Here is a 25,140-nt window from a genome sequence, read left to right on the forward strand (position 1 = left end):
TTAATGTGCTATACATTTGTGGAACCACTGCTGTAATCAGGATATAGAATATTTCCATCACCCTTCCTCCTGCCCTTTGCTGTCAATCTCCACCCTCTTTCTGGTGCCAGGTAAACACTGATTTACTTTCTGTCTCTAGATTAGTATGCCATTTTGTGGGATTTAGTATAAATGGAACCAGACTGCTTTTGAGATTCATCCACATTGTTGTATGTATCAGTTCATTAATTTTTACTGCTCAACAAGATGAATGTATAAAGTAACATTTATCCTGGGAATGAAAGTTTGGTCAAACATTGAAAATCACCATGTTACCAGAATAAAGGTGAAAAACCATATGATCATCTCAATGTGTGAAGAAAAGGTACTTGACAGAATTCAACACTCATTTATGATAAATACTTTCAGCCAACTAGTAATAGAAGGGAATGTTGATAAAGAGCATATATTGGAAATATGATGAGACTTAATGGCTGTATTATTTATCTATTGTATAAAAAAGTATCCCCAAACTGATCATCTTAAACAGTAAATACTTACCATCTCACAGTTTTTGAAGGTTAGGGATTTGGGAGCAGCTTAGTAGTGTGGTTCTGCTTGAGGTTCTCTCGTGAGGTTGCATTCAAGACCTCAGTGAAGGCTGTAGCCATCTGAAGGCCTGACTAGGGCTAGAGGATTTTCTAACCTCAGGTTCTTATTCACTGTTTGTAGAAAGCCTCAAGTCTTTACCATGTGGCTCTCTTCACAAGGCTTCTTGAATGTTCTCATGTCTTGGCAAGTGGTTTTCCCTGGAGTGAGTGATCCAGGAGAAAGAGAAAAGGAGGAGGAAGCCACAATGCCCTTTATGACCTGGTCTTTTGGAAGTCATACACCGTCATTTCCACCAGAGTCTATTCATTACAAACAAGTCACTAACTACAGCCCACTCAAGGGGGGAGGGGTATTAGGCTCCACTTTTTGAAGGGAGAAGTGTCAGAGAAATCATGAATATATTTAATAATTACCACAAGAGTAAAAGAATAAGATGCCTTACCCCAGGAATATCAAGAACAAGGAAGGGTAAGTACTCTAAACATATGTTTTTTTTCAACATTGTCCTGGAGGTCCTAGCCATTGCACTACAACAAGAAAAAGAAAAAGATAATTTCGATTAGAAAGGCAGAAGTAAAACTGCCGTAATTATAGATGAATGTTTGTGAACAGAATATTCTACAGATTCTATGAAAAAGCTTCTAAAGCAACTTTAGCAAAGTTGTAGGATACAAGGTCAATATATAAAATTTAAATTTTTATATACTCTCAACAGTTGTAAAATGAAATTTTTAAAATGTCATTTAAACTAGTTTCAAAAATACGTAAAATATTGATACTTAGGGATAAGCTTAAAAAAAGAAGTGCAAGACCTGTAAACTTAGAATTATAAAATACTGCTGAAAGAAAGACAGACCTCAATGTATGGAGAGGTATGTCATGTTCATGGATTTGAAAACTCACTGTTGTTCAGATATCATTTCCTTCCAAATTGATGTACAGATTCAGTGTAATCTCACTGAAGACATTGATAGGCATTTTGTAGAAACTGATGAACTGATTCTAAAATTCATATGGAAATAGCAAAGGATGTTGAATAGCTAAAATGATTTTGAAAAAGCAAAGTTGAAGAGTTTGCACTACCTGATTTCAAGATTTATTATGTATCTTATTACTATAAGTCATTGAGACTGTGGAATTGTCTTAAGGATAGACATATAGAACAATGAGACAAAATAGGAAGCCCAGAAATAGGCATTATATGTAGTAGTGTTAGTAGCTCAGTTGTGTCCAACTCTGAGATCCCAGGAACTGTAGCCCATCAGGCTCCTCTGTTCATGGAATTCCCCAGGCAAGAATACTGGAGTGGGTAACCATTACCTTCTAACGGGATCTTCCCAACCCAGGGACAGAACCCAGGTCCCTTGCATTACAGGCAGTTTCTTTACCATCTGAGCCACCAGGGAAGCTCTATATAATATCTATGTAATGTAATATAAACATCTCAGTTGATTCAGTTGAATATGTATACATATTATGTATTACATATATAGTTGTTCCTAGGTATCTGAGAGAATGGTTCCAGGACTGCCTACAGATACCAAAATCCACAGATGCTCAAGTCTGTCATGTAAAATTGCATAGTACAGTCTGCCCTCTGTATTGATTATATATATAGTTGTTCCTAGGTATCTGAGAGAATGGTTCCAGGACTGCCGACAGATACCAAAATCCACAGATGCTCAAGTCTGTCATGTAAAATTGCATAGTACAGTCTGCCCTCTGTATTGATGTGTTCCACATTCATAGAGTCAACCAACCTCAGATCAAAAATACTTCTTTAAAATTCCAAAAATTTCCAAAAAGCAAAACTTAAATTTGCTGTACTTTGGTAACAATTTACGTAGCATTTACATTGTATTTACAACTATTTACATAACATTTACATTGTATTAGGTATTATAAGTAACCTAGAGATGATTTAAAGTATATGGGGAGGTTTAGTTTATATGCAGATGCCATACCATTTTCTATAAGGGATTTGAGCATCTGTGGGTTTAGGTATCTAAGGGGGGAGTCTTGGAACCAACCCCCAATAGATACCAAGGGACCACTGTACTCAGCTGATTTTTGACAAAGCTGTCAAGCTATTTCCATGGGGAAAGCTTTACTACAAATGGTGCTGAGACAAGTGTATATTCTAGATAGGAAAAATTAACCTTTTATTCACATCAAATATAAAAATCAAATTAGATCATAGACCTAAATGTTAAAGTTAAAATTGTAACATATTTGGGAAAAAAAAGATATGGGAGAAAATCTCTGAGAACTTGGAGTGGGCAAAAATTACATAGTGGTGCTAGTGGTAAAGAACCCGCCTGCCATTGCAGGAGACATGAGAGACATGGGTTTGATCCCTGGGTTGGGAAGATCCTCTGGAGGATGGCATGGCAACCCAGTCCAGTATTCTTGCCTAGAGAATCCCATGGACAAAGGAGCCTGGTAGGGTATAGTCCAAGGGGTTGCAAAGAGTCAGACATGCCTGAAGCAACTTAGCACACACGCAGTCACAGAAGAACCAACCATTTAAAAAATGGATATATTGAACTTTACCGAAACTGAAGTCATCTGTTCTTTAAGGATAAATATAACTAAGAGAATAGCAGGAATCGAGGTAGAGAAGGCTGTGTGCCCACCAAATCCTCAGCGGGTGAAGGGCAGTGGCCAAGAAGTCAGTAAATAAATGACATTGATGGGGGTGAAGTTTGTATGACTGAGTGCTAAGATTCTCAGAGGGTGGAGCACCTTGCTTATATCAGAAGAGCAAGGACACAGACTGCCCCTCGTGACTCTGAGGTATGTGCAGTCTGAAAAGATGAGGAAGTCCTGTGGGGGGAGGGGAGGGGCGATCAAGGAGAGGGAGTAGATTTCAGGCAAGGCAGGTACAGAGGGACATGCATGGTGAGTGACTCAGGCTGTAGGGGTATGTTGATTACAGAATGCAACTTCTGGGGCCTTAGTGGAAGGATTTGGAAAGAAAATGAGATAGGATAGAAAGAAGAAGTCTTGAGGAAAAAGGATAGAAGAGACATGTTTTAGACTATGATTATAAGAAAAGAAGGAAAAAGTCCAGGCAAATCTAGTCCTCTCATTCTCCCAAAGCAGTAGTCATTTTTTGCTTGAATACGCTCATAAAATATTTTTGAAAAAAAAGCTTTATTTTTTTTTGCCTTTATTAAAATAGAACTTTTCTAAAGTACATAGATTTTAAGTGTATGGTTCAGTGAATTTTTCCATAATTATACACTGAAGTTACCACCCCTGAGATCAAGATGTAGAACATTTTCAGCACCCTAGTAGGTTCCTCATGCTCCCTTTTTGTTGATACCTGCCCTCTCTTACCTATAGGTAACCTCTATTCTGGCTTCTATCACTTTCCTCTCACATTTTTTAAAATTGAGGTATAGTTGATTAACAATGTTGTGCTAATTTCTACTGTACAGCAAAGTTATTCTGTTATACATATATGTACATTCTTTTTATATTCTTTGCCATTATGGTTTATCTCAGGATATTGAATATATTTCCCTGTGCTATACAGTAGGACCTTGTTGTTTATCCATTCTATCTACAATAGTTTGCATCTACTAACCCCAAACTCCAAGTCCATCCCTCCCCCACCACCTTCCCCTTGGCAACCACAATTCTGTTCTCTATGTTGGAGAGTCTGTTTCTGTGTCATTTGTGTCATATTTTGGATTCCACATAAATTACATCATATGGGGTTGGTTTTTCTCTTTCTGACTTACTTAGTGTGGTAATCTCGACTTCTATCATGTTACTGCAGATGTCATTATTTCATTCTTTCCTAAGGCTGAGTTGTATTCCATTGTATATATGTACCACATCTTTATCCATTCTTCTGTCAATGGACATTTAGGTTGTTTTCCATGTTTTGTTGTTGTTGTCCACTCAGTCATGTCTGGCTCTTTGCGACCCCATGGACTGTAGCACGCCAGGCTTCCCTGTCCTTCACCATCTCCCAGAGCTTGCTCAAACTACGTCCACTGAGTTGCTGATGCCATCTAGACATCTCATCCTCTGTTGTCCCCTTCTCCTCCTGCCTTCAATCTTTCCCAGCATCAGGGTCTTTTCTAATGAGTCAGTTCTTCGCATCAAGTGGCCAGAGTATTGGAGTTTCAGCTTCAGCATCAGTCCTTCCAGTGAATATTCAGGACTGATTTCATTTAGGATTGACTGGTTTTATCTCTTTGCTGTCCAAAGGACTCTCAAAAGTCTTCTTCAACACCACAATTCAAAAGCATCAGTTCTTCAGTGCTCAGCTTTCTTTATGGTCCAACTCTCACATCCATACATGACTACTGGATGGACCTTTGTTGGCAAAGTAATGTCTCTGCTTTTTAATATGCTGTCTAGGTTGGTCATAACTTTTCTTCCAAGGAGCAAGCATCTTTTAATTTCATGGCTTCAGTCACCATCTACAGTGATTTTGGAGCCCAAGAAAATAAAGTTTGTGACCGTTTCTACTGTTTCCCCATCTATTTGCCATGAAGTGATGGGACTGGATGCCATGATCTTAATATTTTGAAAGTTGAGTTTTAAGCCAGCCTTTTTACTCTCCTCTTTCATCTCCATCAAGAGATTCTTTAGTTCCTCTTTACTTTCTGCCATAAGGGTGGTATCGTCTGCATATCTGAGATTATTGATATTTCTCCCTGCCATCTTGATTCCAGTTTGTGCTTCATCCAGTCCGACATTTCCCATGATGTACTCTGCATATAAGTAAATAAGCAGTGTGACAATATACAGCATTGATGTACACCTTTCCCAATTTGGAACCAGTCTGTTGTTCCACGTCTAGTTCTAACTATTGCTTCTTGACCTGCATACAGGTTTCTCAGGTAAGGTAGTCTGGTATTCCTATCTCTTTAAGAATTTTCCACAATTTATTGTGATCCACACAGTCAAAGGCTTTAGCATTGTCAATGAAGCAGAAGTAGATGTTTTTCTGGAATTCTCTTGTTTTTTCTATGATCCAGTGGATGTTGGCGGCTTGATTTCTGGCTCCTCTGCCTTTTCTAAATCAAGCTTGAACATCTGAAAGTTATTGGTTCATGTACTGTTGAAGCCTAGCTTGGAGAATTTTGAGCTTTACTTTGCTAGCATGTGAGATGAGTGCAATTGTGCGGTAGTTTGAGCATTCTTTGGCATTGCCATTCTTTGGGGTTGGAATGAAAACTGACCTTTTCCAGTCCTATAGCCACTGCTGAGATTTTCAAATTTGCTGGCATATTGAGTGCAGCACTTTCACAGCATCGTCTTTCAGGATTTGAAATAACTCAGCTGGGATTCCATCACCTCCACTAGCTTTGTTCATAGTGATGCTTCCTAAGGCCCACTTGACTTCGCACTGGAGGATGTCTGACTCTTGGTGAGTGATCACACCATTGTGGATCTGGGACATTAACATCTTTTTTGTATAGTTCTTCTGTGTATTCTTGCCACCTATTCTTAATATCTTCTGCTTCTGTTAGGTCCATACTGTTTCTGTCCTTTATTGTGCCATCTTTGCATGAAATGTCCCCTTGGTATCTCTAATTTTCTTGAAGAGATCTCTAGTCTTTCCCATTCTATTGTTTTCCTCTACTTCTTTGCATTGATTTGTTAGGAAGGCCTTCTTATCTCTCCTTGCTGTTCTGCATTCAGATGGGTATACCTTTCCTTTTCTCCTTTGCCTTTCTCTTCTCTTCTTTTCTCACTTATTGGTAAGGCCTCCTCAGACAACCATTTTGTCCTTTTGCATTTCCTTTTCTTGGGGATGGTTTTGATCACTGCCTCTTGTACAATGTTATGAACCTCCATCTGTAGTTCTTCAGACACTCTGTCTATCAGATCTAATCCTTTGAATCTATTTGTCACTTCCATTGTGTAATCATGAGGGATTTAATTTAGGTCATAACCTGAGTGGCCTAGTGGTTTTCCCTACTTTCTTCAATTTAAGTCTGAATTTTACAATAAAGCAAATGGCTCATGATCTGAGCCATAGTCAACTCCAGGTATTGTTTTTGCTGACTGTATAGAGCTTCTCCATCTTTGGCTACAAAGACTATAATCAGTCTGATTTCAGTATTGACCATCTGGTGTTCATGTGTAGTTTTGCTTTTTGTGTTGTTGGAAGAGGGTGTTTGCTATGACCAGTGCATTCTCTTAGCAAACTCTGTTAGCCTTTTTCCTGCTTCATTTTGTACTCCAAGGCCAAACTTGCCTGTTACTCCAGGTATCTCTTGATTTCCTAGTTTTGCATTCCAGTCTCCTATAATAAGAAGGACATCTGTTTTTGGTGTTAGTTCTAGAAGTTCTTGTAGGTCTTCATAGACCGTTCAACTTCAGCTTCTTCGATGTTAGTGGTTGGGGCCTAGACTTGAATTACTGTGAATATTGTGTGGTTTGTCCTGGAAACAGAGAGAGATCATTCTGTTGTTTTTGAGATTGCACCAAAGTACTGCATTTTGGACTCTTGTTGACTCTTGTTGACTTAGCTATTGTGGATTGTGCTGCTATGAACATTCGGGGGCATGTATCTTTTTGTCTGGATATATGCCCACGAGTGGGATGGTAATTCTATTTTTATTTTTTTGAGGAACCGGCATACTGTTCTCCACTGTAGCTGCACCACCATACGTTTGCACCAACGGTATCATTCTCCTCTCACATTTTTAAGTTAGCATATGTACATTTTCTATTGTAAATCTAAATCATTGAAAAGGATGTCATTTCTGGCATGTCATATATTGTACATTGACCTGCAGATTTAGCCTATTTAGTTTATGGAAATGTCTGCTATATAATTGAAATGAAGCCAGTCCTCATTGTCAGACCCATTAACCAGATTGAATTTTCAGTTAGGAAAAAAATCTGACTTTGTTGATCAGTTAATACAAACATGTTCATATGTCTCCCTGTGATCAATTTATCTTACTTTGGGATGCTGACTCCAAGACATATAGTTGTATGCATAAGCTTCAGAGATTTGTCAGGAGTTTCTCACCCTGAGAACTCTGAGCAGTGCATGAGACAAGGCACGCTGCTTTCATGTTTTTATGAAGCTCTTTTGCTTTGCACCCAGGAAATTGCCTCACAGGAAAAAGCCATATATTCAAATTGTCCCTTATTGGGTGTCTCAGAGGTTTTTATATCAGGGAATGTATGTCTGGGACTTGGGGGAAAGGCCACTGTAAAAGGGAGGTGGGAAAGGAGAATTAGCAGACTGTGGAAGGCCAAATTTAGGAAAGATTACAAATATAATTGAAGATAAGTAACAACTCAGCCATAAAGAATCTGCCTACAATGCAGGAGCCTCAGGAGACGTGGGTTCGAGCCCTGGATCGGGAAGATGCCCTGGTGGGGTGCATGACAACCCATTCCAGTATTCTTACATGGAGAATCCCATGGCCTGAGCAGCCTGGCAGTCTACAGTCCATAGGGTTGCAAAGAGTCGGACATGACTGAAGTGACTTAGTACAGCATGTCATGGCAACCAATCGGCTAAGAGCAATCTGCCTGCTGACCCCAGGAAGCCTGTGCGTACCCTTAGGGTGGGTATTTTCAGTCTCAGCACTGATCTGTTGATCATCTGATTATTTGTTGTGCAATCTGTCCTATGCATTGTAGAGTCTTCAACAACACCCTTGACTTTTGCTTACTAAAATGCCAGTAGCAACCCCTTTGCCTGCTTTGTTGTGACGAGCAAAAATGTCTCCAGATATCACTCAGTGTCCAGGGATGGGGGCAAAATGGGTCCTGGCTGACACTCACTGCCCTAGCATTCACCAGTTTGAGGACTGCTGCTCTGGGAGGTAGTGGCTTCAGAGAACTAACCTGTAGTCTGGAGAAGGGTCCACGGTTGTGGTGTGGGACCCAATTTTCCTCCCCTTTTGACCCACAAAAGGGGAACTTGAATCTTATTTCCAAATAGGCTGGGTGCAGCAGAAAGGGAGCCAGGACCAGCCAAGTGGTCCTTCTTGCAGGGGTAAGCAGACAGGGTTGACAGAGGTCTTTACTGTTGCTTCCAGTCTTTGGCACGAAGGAGAGGGTGGGGACCATCTGTAAATGTGGTTTGATGACAGCATCAGAGATGTCCCTTAGAAGTCCCAAGAAATAACTGAATAAAATCTGGGAGGGGTAGGGACCTTTTAACAGAGAAGGGTAAATGTTAGAAAAATTCTTTCTTTACACTTAAAACTAAGCCGTTTTTAAAACCCCATTCAAGTGTGGTCTAGGGCAGTACTACTCAAAGTGTGAATCCATAAACTGTTTGTTACTGGTTTTTGACTAGACAAGGAGTTTGAGCCAAAATATGAGTCAACACACTGCTTCCTTCATTGAGAATCTCTTGCTATGAAAGAAACATCAGCTGAATTTAGTGCTTAATGACTTTAGTGCTAGTGACAAAGTTTATTTACCTTCTGGCTCCAGTTCCTTGTCACGGCAGCAGCCTATAGTTAGAGCAGCAAGGAAAATGAACTAAGGTCTTCAGAGGATCATGAAATCAATTTTGGGACTTGCAGCCTTTGTTTAAAAAAAAAAAAACTAAAGACTTACAAAGCTATCAGAGTCCATGCTGCTTGGAATAAGTTTTGTTTAATGAAAGTTTTGTTTTAGTTAAACATGTGTAAGTATACAAACACACAGGTGTACTGTATTACAATGTAAAAACATATTTCTTTTTTTATTTTTTAAATTATGAAAGTATGATAACACACAGGAGACTTTTAAAATCCAGAACAAAGTTACATATAATTCCACTATATATTACAATTTTTAAGTAGATGAATTAAGATTTTTAGTTGAAGTTTCAGTATCAAACATTCAAAAATTAATGGAGTGAATATACAAACAAGTAGAAGGATATAGTAGACCTGAAAAACACCTTGAACCAATTCAACATAATTAAGATTTATACAGTTTTCACACAACAGTGGGATACAAAGTCTATTCAAGTTCCCAAAGAGTATAAACTAGGAGACACTGGAACATATCCAAAGAGATAAAACAAGGGGCAAAAGTTTCGTGGTCTAAAGGTATTGAAATCATACAGAGTTTGTTCTCTTGTCACTGTGGAATTATGTAAAAACATATTTCTAACTGTGGATATAGGTTAGGAAAGTTTGAAGAGCACTGATCTAGGGGAACATAAAAGCACAACTGTGTTAATTTAAGGGAAGGATTATATCCTCCTTTGAACTGCTCTATGTGTTAGGGTCCATTTTCCATAGGCTATATTTCCTAGGCTCCTGAGTCAGCTGGCTTTTTCCCCGAGTTCAGGTAATGGGAGGCACTGGCAGGAAATTGGAGTGGGGAAGAGAAAAGCCAGGGTATTTGTACTTCTCTCTCTGTTCCTGGTGGCATCTCCAGCATAGCTCTATCTTCATTACGATTCCCAGATCTTTTTCAGTTATGCATCAGCAACAGATACTGCCAATGTTTGATCCACATTCCTCAGTCTACCCTGGAGGCATCTTCAGACAGTACCTGTACACACCTGCTTTCTGCATCTCTCTGCCTAAGGTTTGAGTAAGCTCCAGGAGTTAGTGATGGATGTGGAGGCTGGCTTGCTGCAGGGTGGACTTGGCCCTCTTGAAGGAAGGGCAGGCCAAAAGTGCCCAGGAGTGACCTTCAAGGGAGATGGGATAAAACTGGCAAATAAAATTCCAGCTTCCTCACCCCTCCATGGGACAATTCTGATGTAATGCACATTGTTTCTAAGAGGGTTAGAGCACAGATTTAAAAGAGGAAATTGAGGTTCAGATAAATTAAATGACTTCTCTAAAGTCACATGTGCTACTGGCATTTGAATTTAGGGCTGTTTTTTTCCACTGTTAACTATGCTATAGCTGTGTTTTTTATATATTTCCCTCAAGGTACAGTTCCCTGGCCTATAAAATTATTGGCCTTCTAACAATTTCTGCAAGTTAACATATCTTGTTTTCTGGGCCAGTCTTTGTTGTTGTTGATTTAGTTGCTAAGTTGTGTCCGACTCTTTTGAGACCTCATGACTTTGGCCCTTCAGGCTCCTCTGTCCATGCCATTTGTCAGGCAAGAATACTGGAGTGGGTTGCCGTTTCCTTCTCCGGGAGATCTTCCCGACCTAGTGATCAAACACATGTCTTCTGCATTGGCAAGCTAATTCTTAGCCACCTGGGAAGACCCGGCCAATCTTTACCCTGTGCTAGTCAGTTTAGTTCAGTTGCATCTGACTCTTTTCAACCCCATGGACTGCAGCATGCCAGGCTTCTCTGTCCATCACCAACTCACAGAGCTTGCTCAAACTCATGTCCATCAAGTTGGTGATGCCATCCAACTATCTCATCCTCTGTCATCTCCTTCTCCTCCTGTCTCAGTCTTTCCCAGCATCAGGTTCTTTTCCCAGTGAGTCAGCTCTTCGCATCAGGTGACCAAAGTATATTAATTTCACTCTATATCCTTCCCTCGAACTGCTCCATATGATAAGCTTCAACTTCTATAGGCTTCAATTCCCAGGCTCCTGGGTCAGCTGGCTTTTTCCCAAGTTCAGGTAATGGGAGGCACTGATGGGAAATTGGAAGGGGAAGAGAAAAGCCAGAGTATTTGTCCTTCTCGCTCTGTCCCTGGTGGCGTCCTCATCATAGCTGTATCTTCCACTGTAGCTGGTCAAGCATACGATAATGCCAGTTTCCCGCGGTGACTGGCCTCTGGGCTGTGGGAACATTGACTATTCTTTTTGCCTCTCCAGCTCAGAAGTGGTAGCACTTTCTGCTTTTGAAAATTTATGGATTGCTTCAGAGTCCCCTGTTTGGCATCTCAGTCAAATCATGACCTGTATAACTAATTCATGGATTAATTTCCTATGTTTTAAATCTTAGAATAATTCACAGTTGGAGCCACTCGGTATACTTTCTAATTTCATATTTCATAAAGAGTGATGATGAGTCCTCTGAACATGATGTATATAATGAAGGAGCATGTTATCAATTAAATGATATTTAGCTCAGAATCAGCCCCAAGATTCCTTGTCAATGTTTGCCTTTAATTAACAGGGTTAGGTTTTGTTGTTGCCATTTGTTTGTTTTCAGCCTCATTTTCTATTAAGTGTGCAATAGCATTATGTCTTTAGAATGTACATACCTTCATTAAATATTGCGCTGTGCTTCAGTCCTGTCCAACTCTTTGTGACCCTATGGACTGTAGCCCATCAGGCTTCTCTGTCTATGGGATTCTCCAGGTAAGAGTACTGTACTGGAGTGGGTTGCCATTTGCTACTCCAGGGGATCCTCCTGACCCAGAGATCGAACCCACGTCTTTTGTGTCTCCTGCATTGGCAGGCAGGTTCTTTACCACTAGTGCCACCTGTTGTAGTCATGAAATTAAAAGACGCTCTTTGGAAGGAAAGCTATGACAAACCTAGATAGCATATGAAAAGGCAGAGACTTCACTTTGCTGACAAAGGACCCTATAGTCAAAGCTATGGTTTTTCCAGTAGTCATGCACAGATGGAAAAGTTGGACCATAAAGAAGGCTGAGCACTGAAGAACTGATGCTTTCAAATTGTGAAGCTGGAGAAGACTTTTGAGAGTCTCTTGGACTGCAAGGAGATCAAACCAGTCAATCCTAAAGAAAATTACCTGGAATATTCATTAGAAGGACTGATGCTGAAGCTGAAGCTCCAATACTTTGGCCACCTGATGCTAAGAGCCAACTCACTGGAAAAGACCCTGATGCTGGGAAAGATTGAAGGCAGGAGGAGAAGGGGGCAACAGAGGAAGAGATGGTTGGATGACATCATCAACACAATGGACATGAATTTGAGCAAACTCTGGGAGACAGTGATGGACAGGGAAATCTGGCATGCTGTAGTCCATGGGGTTGCAAAGAGTTGGACACAACTTAGTGACTGAACAACAACAGCAGAGTAAATAAGGTTTAAGAAGACAACTTCATTAAATAAAGGAAACATAATAAGCTTTTAGACCATTTTCAATACATATTAAATCTCCCTGTCTTATATAATTTCAGTAAAAGATAAAGTGTGGCATGAGGAATGGAGTGCTTTGGCCCTTGTTGGAATTTTCTGACATCAGACTTATCTTGTGGAGTATAGGTAGTGAGGGGGAGAATAATTTTTATGTAATGACTTTCTTTTCTCTCTTGACCACTGTCAAGGAATGCATTGCTCTTGAAGGAGAGTTCTGGAAAGAGCAAAATAAATAATTGAGAGGAAATATCAAAAACTATTTAAGCAAGTATTTTAAATTAATCTCAATGCCTGTCTGTAGGCCATGTTTTGAGAGGAACCAAATGTTTTCAGAGACCTCCACTCTATGAACACTAGAAAAAAGCTACAGGTAAAAATTCTTGTATGATTTCATCTTATAATGTTTTTCCATTACCTATTAAAAACAAAATGAAAGGCTAACTTCTGGACTGATTATTTTTAGCAACATATACCTTTCTCTGTTATCAAATACATAAGAAATTTTGAACACAAATGAAATTAATGGAGTTTCTGATTTTTTTACTGATAATTCTTTTTTATTCCCGAAGCAAAAACCAAGGTTCATCACATACATGTACACATGTTTGCCAAAGGAATATTGTGCCTTTTATCATATTCCTTGTAATAGAAATAACTTATCCACTTTAGCTACACATTACATTGATGGCAGCCCACTCCAGTATTCTTGCCTGGAGAATCCCATGGACTGTAGCCTCTCAGGCTCCTCTGTCCATGGGAACACAAGGGTTGGACACGACTTAGCAACTAAACCACCACATTGAATGACAACAAACTTAGTAATGAGGAACTGCTTATTTTTTTGTTTGTTTAAATGTTATTTAAATTATTTATTATTTTACTTTACAACATTGTATTGGTTTTGCCATACATTGACTTGAATCCGCCATGGGTGTACATGTGTTCCCCATCCTGAAGCCCTCCCAGCTCCCTCCCCATCCCATCCCTCTAGGTCAACTCAGTGCACTAGCCCCGAGCATCCTGTATCATGCATCAAACCTGGACTTCGTTTCACATATGATAATTTACATGTTTCACTGACATTCTCCCATATCACCCTGCTCTCACCCTCTCCCACAGAGTCCAAAAGACTGTTCAATACATCTGTGTCTCTCTTGCTGTCTCGCATACAGGGTTATTGTTACCATCTTTCTAGATTCCATATATATGCGTTAGTATACTGTATTGGTGTTTTTCTTTCTGGCTTACTTCAGTCTGTATAATGGGCTCCAGTTTCATCCACCTCATTAGAACTGATTCAAATGAATTCTTTTTAATGGCTGAGTAATATTCCATGGTGTATATGTACCACAGCTTTCTTATCCATTCATCTGCTGATGGGCATCTAGGTTGCTTCCATGTCCTGGCTATTATAAACAGTGCTGTGATGAACATTGGGGTACATGTGTCTCTTTCAGATCTGGTTTCCTCGGTGTGTATGCATGCCCAGAAGTGGGATTGCTGGGTCATATGGCAGTTCTATTTCCAGTTTTTTAAGGAATCTCCACACTGTTCTCCATAGTGGCTGTACTAGTTTGCATTCCCACCAACAGTGTAAGAGGGTTCCCTTTTCTCCACACCCTCTGCAGCATTTATTGCTTGTAGACTTTTGGATAGCAGCCATTCTGACTGGCATGTAATGGTACCTCATTGTGGTTTTGATTTGCATTTCTCTGATAATGAGTGATGTTGAGCATCTTTTCATGTGTTTGTCAGCCATCTGTATGTCTCCTTTGGAGAAATGTCTGTTTAGTTCTTTGGCCCACTTTTTGATTGGGTCTTTTATTTTTCTGGAATTGAGCTTCAGGAGTTGCTTGTATATTTTTGAGATTACTTCTTTGTCCGTTGCTTCATTTGCTATTATTTTCTCCCATTCTGAAGGTTGTCTTTTCACTTTGCTTATAGTTTCCTTTGTTGTGCAGAAGCTTTTGATTTTAATTAGGTCCCGTTTGTTTATTTTTGCTTTTATTTCCAATATTCTGGGAGGTGGGTCATAGAGGATCCTGCTGTGGTTTATGTCAGAGAGTGTTTTTCCTATGTTTTCCTCTAGGAGTTTTATAGTTTCTAGTCTTACATTTAGATCTTTAATCCATTTTGAGTTTATTTTTGTATATGGTGTTAGAAAGTGTTCTAGTTTCATTCTGTTACAGGTGGTTGACCAGTTTTCCCAGCACCACTTGTTAAAGAGATTGTCTTTTCTCCATTCTATATTCTTGCCTCCTTTGTAACTCCTTATTGATTAGTCTATTTTTAAACTTATAAACTGAATAAATTAACTCTATTAGATCTTACATCATTTTAATTTTGAATTGCCTCCTTTTGGTGGTATGATAATGTATCTTACTGTACATGGTTTATAATTTATTTCTCTGTGGTTTTGTAACATCCTTCAAGATAAGATTTTACATGCTCATTAGGATTGAACAAGGAAGGCAGGCTTTTTCTGAAAGAAAGCAAGTCTGACCTGGCACTTTGTTTTGACAAAGAAGACAGTCTTTGCTAGTTGGGTATGTGGAAGATATATTCCACAAACTGAAAGGGCTAAGTTCACAGCTCTAAGGTTTTTAACAAAAATATATTTAAAACACATGACATAATAAAAATAAATAAGTTTTATTTAAAATACTGTGTTCAGAAGAAAGTATCAGAATTAAGAATATTTCCATTTTACCTCCCTTTTCTGAGTATGTTAGGTTAAACAGGTGCCCCTAAGTGGAAAAAAGTAAATAAAACTGTTACAATTAATGTTCATTTGATAAATCTTGGCAAAGTCTTTTTTTGTGTTCATCAAAATTTAAGTGAGTATAGTACAGGACTGTAAGGGCTAGGAAATAAATCCTTTCGTAAGTCAGATAGTCTTTAATTCTTTGTTTTCATTAAAAATTGGAGACAGTCAAAATATCGGTGTAAGATCATTAAAAATGTTTGCTAGGTCACTGCATGCTCTGTTACTAAAAAGTTCAAAGAATTGAGTGATGGCTTAATAATAAAACTCTTCCATTCTATCTTCTTATTGTATGAATATGGTTTCTCAGAGCTTACTTCTACACAAATAAAAAGAATGCAGTTGTTCTTAAACTTATTCTCATTCTAGCATTAAGAAATACTTATCCATAGGTACATGAACTAAATATTTTTTAAGGTTCAACTCATTAAGATATTGATTTCCAAGGTAATATGTATGTTTGTTCAATAAAATTTAATCAAAATTTATAATACATTCATATTGTTTTGATCAATTGTGAATTAATAATAGTTGTATTGATAGTCTAGAGGAAAGTTACTTAATTTTGAGTGTTGATTTATAGAGCTATTTTTGTGGCAGAGAAGGATACTATAGATCACAAAAGACTTTTAGGCATAAAGCATATTACACTGGAATAGAATTTTTGGAGGAAACAGAATGAGAATATGAGTTGAAGGAGAAAGAGAAATCATGTAAAATCTCCAATTGTTAAAGAAGAATTATGTTCCTTTTTTACAGAATGATGGAGGTATAAAATTGCTATGGTATTTAAATTCCACTGCATACATTTTATAGTGTTATATAATAGCTTTGTTTTTAAATGACCACCATTACAATATGTGGGAAAGAATATCCTTTGCAACTATTGGAACTCTTGAATAGTTTTATTTATGTATTTCTGGCTGTGCTGTGCCTTTGTTTCTGTGCAGGCTTTTCTCTAGTTGCTGCGAGCAGCTTTTCTCTAGTTGCCGCGAGCGGGCTGTTCTCTAGTTGCGGTGTGCGGGCTTCTCCTTCTGTGAACAAGAGGCTTCTCCTGTGAAGCGCGGACTCTAGGGCGTGTGGCCTTCAGCATCCTCAGCGTGTGGACTCAGTCATTGTGGCTCGCGGGCCCTGGAGTGTATGCTCAGTAGTGGCGCACAGGCTTAGCCGCTCCACATGGGATTTTCCCGCACCAGGGACGGAAGTCATGTCTCCTGCAATGGTAGGCAGATTCTTTACTGCTGGATGACTGGGGAAGCCTGCAACTATTTACATTTATAATGAGAAAATTAGATGTCAACTTGGATATGTGGTTTGGCTCCTGGGTCAGAAAGGTCCCCCTGGAGAAGGGAATGGCTACCCACTCCAGTGTTCTTGCCTAGCGAATCCCCATGGACAGAGGAGCCTGGTGGGCTACAGTCCATGGGGTCGCAAAGAGTTGGACATGACTGAGAGACTCACACTTTTGGATATGTGAAAAGGGATACAGTTCTTCAAAATTCTTTTGAGAATGTCCCTTAAGGGACATTACTGAGCTATAAGATCTTACAATTGGGTTGCCTTACAAAAGTATGTTAGCCTGAAAACATGTTCTTGTTATAGGCACAGCCTTGACTCATGGGTCCGGTAGATTCTCCTGTCAGGGGACCAGGTTCCTTTTGCTTTGTAGTGAATTGAGGATTCAGTCTCTCTTTTTTAATCTCTGTGAAAGCTCTTTTCTTTTTAAAAATTACTACATAGATCATCTCCGTTCTGCTCACAATCTTTGTTTAGGCAAAGCTTACTACAGTGAATTAGCTTTCTCAGAGAGTAGTCATCCATTCTACCTATCCATCAAAAAGTATTTGAGTTTCACACATGATAAATGGGTATATTTAGAAAAATGCAAGAAGTCTGATGTAATAGAGAGCTGAATTGTTGGTATTAGTCTTATCCAAAGCCATCTTAAGAGGTAAGGTTAAGAGATATTCTATAAGTCTGCAAGCTGGAAGCTCACAGTTCACATGACTTATTTAAGTATGATTTATTTGTCCTACATTGTGTTGGACGGTTTTTAAATTAGTTGATAAAATTGAAAAATCAGAAGATTCACATAATAATCCAGTTTTCCAGCTGTTTTTGGAAATCGAGAATGCCTGTAAACACTGGGCCCACATTCTCACAAGGCAGAAGCCAGTCTGCTGAGACTGAGTTAGCCGCTGCTCCATTCTGGCAGGGTTACCGTCTCCTGGTTTGCTGTTGCCCCTACTTTAGTCTTCACAATGTTCAGCTTCAGTCATTCATTGCGCCTGCCTGACTAGCACAGGCACTTGAGATTGAGACTTTAAGTTTGGATAGTCTATTATTTTCTCTTCGGTTATTAATAGATGGAGTCTGTAGAAAGCTAAATATTTGTATTGCATTACCGTGACCCTATTAAAACTGCTTTCAGTAGGTCATACATTTATAGGGTCCCCTCAACTTTCACGGATGGTCACTAAAAGAAACAGTGTTGTAAATCCCGCTAGTACCCTTTGGGGATCTAGTAGAGGGTATTTCCCTCTATGTTGCTATGTAGCTCAGGCAAGGCATTTCTTTAAAGGTTCTGAAAAAGCTTTGTTTCCATGGAAGAATTTGTACATTTCTTCTCAAGGACAATAAGAATCTCAAGGACAAGCAACTGATTGTATTTATGTTTTTGCTTTGACTCAAGAAAGTTCTAAGCCAAATTCATGGCTTAACTCTCATGTTGCAAGTCACACCTCATTTCCTGCATATATTCTTGTTCTAACTTCTTCTCTGAATGTTCATCTAATCTAGGCTAATTATTTTCACTGGTCCTCATTTTTTATACAGTATTTACATTTTCTTATTTTATTGTATATATTTATTGTAAGACATCTCAGACCACACATTTATAATATTGATTTATTTCATTTCTAAAGATGGCTGGAGGCGCTATTACATTTTGGTTCTCCTTAGGGAATACCCTGGTTTCAGTTTTGAGTTTTCCTTGCTCTGGTTCCCATCTACCACATATATTATTACTCAGTTACACTATAAGCTTTGACAAGGAGTTTTGCAGTGATCCCATAGTGCCCAGCATCCAGTATAGGACTTACTTTCTATATGCCATCTGTTGTGTAGTGACAGTATAATAATAACAACAATAAAAAGTAATTTTTTATTTCAACTCTCTAGAACAAGGGGACTTTTTATCTGTACGGACTCTTGGAAGTCATGTCATCAAAAAGAATGAAAGATCCATGTACAAACAGTATACTGTACACACTTTATCATAAAAGGAATATGTTATGTAAGACTGGTGGTGAACTTTTTCTCTGGGGATTAGGAGTGGAAAGTGGCTCAGTTTCTTTAAACTTCAAATTAATTTAGCTTTATTTATCTTTCTATGAATCCTTATTTAATACCTTGGACATAGACTACATAAATTATGTACTAGGATAAAGAGAACATAAGCAGTCAAAATTACAAGTGTCTACACAAAATCTTCACAATTTAATAAAAAGAGAATTTGCAGACACTCTACTAAGTTTATACAAGTGTGTGAGTCTGTATATTTCACAGATATGGCAAAATGGAACCTAAGGTCAGATTTATAGTTTAGATGGGCCACATTTTGCTATGAAGAAAACATTTCTCCTTAGTGTTAAGTATGACAAGGAGGGCATTGGAGATACTTCATGACTCTATCCTAGCCCCGTTCTGTGGTGGCTCGGCCTGTGGTCAGAAGCTCAGGGCAGTGTTTAATGACTCTGTCCATGGGATGTGCTCACTGCCACATTTCTGAAGTTAATCACTTGCACTTAATTTCAAGCCATTTTTTACTTTGAAAACTCTAAATGTCTCATTGAGGACAGAACATACAATGTGTGCCAAGCCCTCTGGTTTCAAAGTTCAGCTGTTTTTGAGTTATTTGACTGGACAAAAGGTCGAATGATATCTTTCACAGCAGGGAAAGTGTAATTTTCCATGTCTTTATGATGTTTTGAAATGGTTGAAGTGACTTTTCTCCTAAAACTTCCATAAATAAATTTTACCAGTGGAATAACTTTAATTTTGAGATGCCTTGCTTAAAAATGTTGAAAGTAACCCTCTCCACTCCTATCCGTAATCTAGTTTCCAGCATTGGAAGGGAGAATCGAAGGCAACCCCAGATTACAACCCAGATCTTTCATGTTTGGACAAAAAGAATGGAAAGTTGAAGCTTCTAAAAAGTCTCTCAGTTTGTGAGATTACGGCAGATAACCTCAACTGTATCTTTTCACACTAGTGTTTCAGCAAAAGTTGATAGAAGGGCCCTGATATCAGCGATTACACTCTTGTCCAAGCCTTCATAGGGTCCTGCCATACTTCTCTGTGTTTGCATCTCACTTATCCAGGACCTTACAGTCGACTTCTCTTTTCCACATTATTATCTTTTTTTTTTTTTTTCACTTTGGTTTCCATACGTATCATTATTTCTGTCTCCTGCGTCAAGACAACTGTATGCCAAGCCAACTGTGTGCCAAGCCAACTAGGAATATGGGCTGAAACTTCTTGCAAGATTTACCTTTGTGGGTTACCAACCAGTAGCTGGTGAGTATTTTGGGGTACTTTGCTCAAAGTTGTTCTGCGTGAAAACTGACCTGCCAGGAGTTACTTAGGCTTCCCAATGAAGACCAAACTGCTATAAGGCATGCTTAGGAGAAGGCACACCTCTTAAACCTTGTCTTCCATCCTTAACCCACCCAAGTGCCCACAGGTCTAGCTTCCCATTTGACCCTAAGCAAGTGTTTGAACTTTTGGGACGGAAGTGGGAGGTCGAGTTCTTAAGACTGGGCTCAGGACTCTTGGTATACTATTTCTGCCCTTCCACAGGTCTAGGGAGTGTGTACCTCTGGGTCATTCCTGTTGGGGGGTGGGGGTGGGGTTGGGATTAACCCTATCCCCAAATCACCCTATTTGGTGACTAACAATCTCCAGTACTGTTTTAATTTTTTTCGCACGTGCACAGTTTGTATTTTATAAGCATCTTCTCTGAATCGTGGAAGTCTATTCATCATCACTTCTTTGCCCTATTGCCCTTTCTTCTGTACTGTCACTATCTTCCAGAGTCTGTTTGGCAAATGACCTCTTCCACCGTTTATTCCATGGGCCAGGGTACGCTGATCAGCACTTCCCATTTCTGCAGGTCTCTTAGGGGAAACCGCAAAATGCCTGGTCGCTGTCCTCTCATTCTGGGCTTATTCACGTCCATCAGTCAATCCATTCAGTCCACCTCCCATTTCTCCAGGGCTTCCTCTCGGCCGTTGATCCTTACTTAGGGAAGTCTGTCGAGTTGTCCCTCCAAGTCTCTTGCCCATCTCCCCCACGCCCACCCGGACCGGAGGGTCTGTCAGTCGGTCCGCAGCCGCCCCGACCGGCTCTTGGGCCTCGACTGACTGGACGTGAGTCTGTCCCGCGCCAGCGTTTCCATCCGTCCCCCGGCTGCCTCCAATTCGGCAGGAACTTTACTCCAGCCGAGAGGGGAAAGGCGGGTGAGCGCTGGTGCGGGTCGAGGCGCCCGCAGCGGGCGCGGGGGCGGCAAGGGGCGCCGGGCGGGGTGGGCTTGCGAGCGGGCCGGGGGTGTCGCGGGCCGCCCTGCCCTATAAGGGGCCGAGCCGCCTCCGCCGCCGGGCGGGTGCCGGGCGGACCGCGGCGGCGGCGGCGGCGGCGGCTGCTGCGATTGGCTCAGGCGCCCCATCCGGGGACTGGGCTCGGCGCTGCTCGTTCGCCCTAAAGGTACCAATATGGCGGAGGTGAGCAGGGAAACCGGGCAGGAGCGGCCGGGCTGTAGCGGGCGCCCGGCGGTCTCCCGCGGTCCCCAACCTGGCTTCGGGGATCCGAGGCCTTTCCCGGGGCCCTGCGGGGGGCGGCGTGGCGGTGTGGGGCCGCAAGGCGGCGACGGGCGGCGGCGGGGCCGGCCGGGGGGCGGGAGCGGGCGCGGGAGCGGTCTCCCTCCGGGACTAGGCCGCGGCGGCTCCGGCCCTGACCCGGCCGGGCGACGGGGCCGGACGGGAGGTGGCGGCCGGCGGCGGCCGGCGGCAGCAAGCCCCGGTCGGGGGACGCCGCCGTGCCGTGCTGCCGAGCAGCTTGCGCGGGCCGCTGGAGCCTCCGCGCCGCCTCCCGGGGCCGGGGTGGGTGGAAACCGGCCGAGCCCCCACCTCCGCGGCCGGATCGCAAAGCGGGGAGCGGGCTGCGCCACTGCCCTGCGGGAGGAGTGTTCTGTGCCCCCGGCCCTTTGGGTCCGGGCTGCGGGCCGAAGGAGTCTCACGCTCCACTTTGCTCCGGCGCGGAGGCGAGCGGGATGCGCGGCCGCTGGGCTTCGGCAGAGGCAAGATTCCCCGCCCCGCAGCCCTGGAGGTGCGGGAGCCCCTGGGGGTAAACGGGGAGAACCAAGACCCTCGACGCTCTCTCCACGGACTCTCGGTATCCCTACTTTCCTTCCGATTAAGGGGGTCGGCAGGGCGAGCGGACCTGCCCTGGACGTGTCCCCCGGGACTAGTGAGCTGGGGCGGGAGGATGGGGGGGGGTGGCGCAGCAGAAGCCCCTTGGCAGGAGCCCCCTCGGTCGAGGAGCTCGCTGTTGGGCTCGGGGAGCGACTAAATACTCCGGGAGGATACCACTGTCTTTGGGACTGCGGATCCGCATCTCTAAACGCGGGAGAGAGGATGGGGGGCTTGCGCTTTTGGTTTGGGGGCGAGTGTCCGGTTTCGAGCTGGCCTACCCTCGGGGACAGAGGACAGCCCCGGAGTTGGGGCTACCGGGCCCCAAGGGGGTGGACTCGATGCAGAGGGCGAGCCCCTTCCAGGAAAGGGTGTTGCCTTGCGAGGTGTTGTTTGGGGCCGTGGAGAGCCGGTGGGATTCGGGGGACTACTGAAATGCTAGGGTATGGGGGACTGATGCTGCGAGCCGGCTGTTCTGGGTTCTGCTTCTCTGCTTTGTAACTTGCTGAGCTCCAAGGGGCGGCTTGGAGTTGCCTGTTAGACACCGGGCTTCGTCCTGGGTCTGCGAGTTTGTACACTGGGGACTCGGGGAGGAAGGCGAGGCAGCCAAGAGGGGCCCGAAGGGGGCCAGGAGCGAGTGGAGCGAAGCTACGTCTTGCACTTTTGGCAGCTGCGGAGGAGCGCTGGGCTCCGCCTCCTCTGCGCCCTGTTGCCGGCGCTGCCTCTTTCCTTGGCTTCGCGATCTAACCGCACGTCTTCTTTTCTCTCCTAGGCTTCTTTTGGAAGTTCGAGCCCAGGTTTGTTCTGTTCTCTTACCTTTTCAGTGGGCCCCAGGGGGTGGTGATGGGGGCCCAAAGATCTATTGCTCAGTTCCTCCAACAAAAATTTGTTTTGCGAGTTTTTCATCATTTGTTTTTAAGAGGTTTCGGTGTTCTTTTTGGTAATTAAGTTGTTTGAGGAAGGAACAACTATTCTATCTCATATTTTCTCTTTTTCCTTGCATGTTGAAAAAAATACTTTGTTACAAAGCTGCTGACATGTTCTTTTAAAGTAATATATCTAATTCTCAACATACCCTGTTTTTTATTTTTCTCCAAGCCTGAAACAGTTAATCCCACATCTATCCCAAACTTTCCTCCAACTTAAGCAGTTTAGATTTTAATTTCTTTGACAATTCGTCTCTCTAATTTGTCATGATTTGAGGGTTGCTCATATTGATAGTCACTTCTCCCCATCTCGCCTTACTTTGTCTCATACATTTTTCAAAATTGAGAAATGCCTGTAGATTGTGTTAAATTGAAAACTGAGAGTTAGGTAAAGCTGGCCTAATTAAAAGAAACCCATGCTTTTTGAGGTTGGTCATACAGAATTTTTGAAGTGAGACAACATTAGACCATCTAGGACTGTGTTTCTCAACTGTTACGGTGTCAGAAGCCCTTGTCAGGATCTGATGAAAGCAAGGGACTCTGTTTACAGAACTCTGCACATAATGGGTAATAGCATATAATTTGGGGTTGGTGGAACCCCTGAAACCTGTCCCATGGTAAAGACCTTTCCTCATGTGCTGAAATGGAAGGACAGCTTTGTTTCCGTTTCTCGTTCCCTTTCCAGCCCCATTTTGGCCGCCTCTTTTCCCTCACAGTCTCCAAGAAAAGCGCCTCTAAACTAGTTCAACTCCTTTATTTTACACTGGAGGAGACTTTTAAATAACTCTGCTGAGAGTTACCTAGTTAATAGCAGAGTCTGGATGGGCTTCCAAGTCTTCAGTTAACCACATGTTGCCTTATAGTGAACAGACCATTTTCCTTGCATATTACTTTGTGTATTTAGTCAACCTTCAAGGTCTCATTTGATTATCATTTAAGGTATTATAAAATAATTAACACCAAATAGAAGAAATTTGAGGCTATTTTGAAAATAGCTTTTGAAAATAGTCTTTACTTTTAATTACTTTTAAGTTAGTTTGATTTTGAGACAGACGTTTCTTTGTTAGAACTGATTTGAGGGAAAGAATATTTATGTACAAGATGCCAAACATCTGGATGATAATGGAAGTTTTCCATTTTGCATCACTGTCTGCTTTTAAGAAGTTGCAATCTAAATAAAAAGAGAGTGTGATTTTGGAGTTTAAACAAACTTATAACTTATTTTTAATCAATTAGCCGAGTTTTAAGAGAATTTTAGAACCAGAAGAGACTAGAGGTCATCTAAGCCAACCCTATATATTTTATAAATGAAAAACTGGACCCAGGCCCAGAAAGTTTAAATGACTTACCTCAGGTCCCAGAAAACCAGGGACAGAGCCAAGAATAGACTCTCAGGCCCTTCCATTTCTGGCCCTTATTGAATGAATGCTTTCCTCAAGGGGAAGCCTTGAAGTGAGCCAAGCGATGTGGATTAGGAAGAGGGTAGAGCTCAGCCATCAAAGAGGTAGAAAAGAAGGAAATGGCAACCCACTCCAGTCAGTACCCTTGCCTGGAAAATCCCATGGACAGAGGAGCCTGGTGGGCTACAGTCCATGGGGTCTCAAAGAGTCGGACACGACTGAGTGACTTCACTTCGCATTTCCTACCTTACACTTTGGCATACCCCAAAGGTATCTGGGAATTTCTCCAAAAAAGAAAATTCGTAATGGTTGCTGTTCTGCTTTTCTGCTATTTAACAAGTATTCATCTTTCTCTAAAATTGTTGAACCACCTATACGTCAACAGATTTTTTAAATCAGCGGGTTAAAATCTTTCAGCATGTGAAAAATAACGTCATAATGCACACCTCCTAAAAACATTTTGTAGAAATTTTATTATTTTCAGGACTAATGATTAGAGTCCTCTGAACTCAGAGCCAAAAACACTGAATTGTCTGTGATTTGGAAAAATCTTTGGTCTAATTCAGTGTTTTGGTAATGATCTCAATGTCCTTCAGTGTTTGAAGTTTTAAAATATTAAAGCTTGAGTAAAAACACATCAGACTTTTTTGTGTTGAATATGCCTCCTTCCAGTTCTCCCTTTCTCCACTCTTAAAATTCTACTACTTCTTGTCTTCCCCCTCTGAGAGTCATCGGTCCAGTTGAATTACATATTAGAGTAAAACAAGTGAAGAAAACTCTGTTTTTCATAAATTTGACCTTATTCTCTTGGCGATTATAGATAGTATTCATTTCTCCACTTGGTTTTCAGGGTATCCTGTTGACTTCAGATTTGCCATTAAAAATCATTCATTGCCATCTTTTTTGGCCATATCTCAAGGGTTTCAGGATCTTAGTTCCTGATCAGGGATCGAACCTATGCCCCTGGCTGTGGAAGTCCTAACTGCTGGACCTCTAGGGAATTTCCAGGCACTACCATCTT

At 41.5% G+C, this 25,140-nt stretch overlaps 1 protein-coding gene across 1 annotated transcript in view; it reads left to right on the forward strand.

Annotated features, from left to right (window-relative positions):
• The first annotated feature begins 21,011 nt into the window (after positions 1-21,011).
• The window catches only part of MIER3 (MIER family member 3), a 28,946-nt gene continuing 24,817 nt past the window's right edge, over positions 21,012-25,140 (forward strand). The window contains exons 1-2 of the mRNA XM_043887518.1: positions 21,012-21,106; positions 22,566-22,590. Of these exons, the coding sequence (XP_043743453.1) occupies positions 21,098-21,106; positions 22,566-22,590 (34 nt within the window). The 5' untranslated portion in view covers positions 21,012-21,097. The remainder of the gene's footprint in view (positions 21,107-22,565; positions 22,591-25,140) is intronic.

This window comes from Cervus elaphus, chromosome 25 (assembly GCF_910594005.1).
Source record: "Cervus elaphus chromosome 25, mCerEla1.1, whole genome shotgun sequence".
Lineage (NCBI taxonomy): Eukaryota > Metazoa > Chordata > Mammalia > Artiodactyla > Cervidae > Cervus > Cervus elaphus.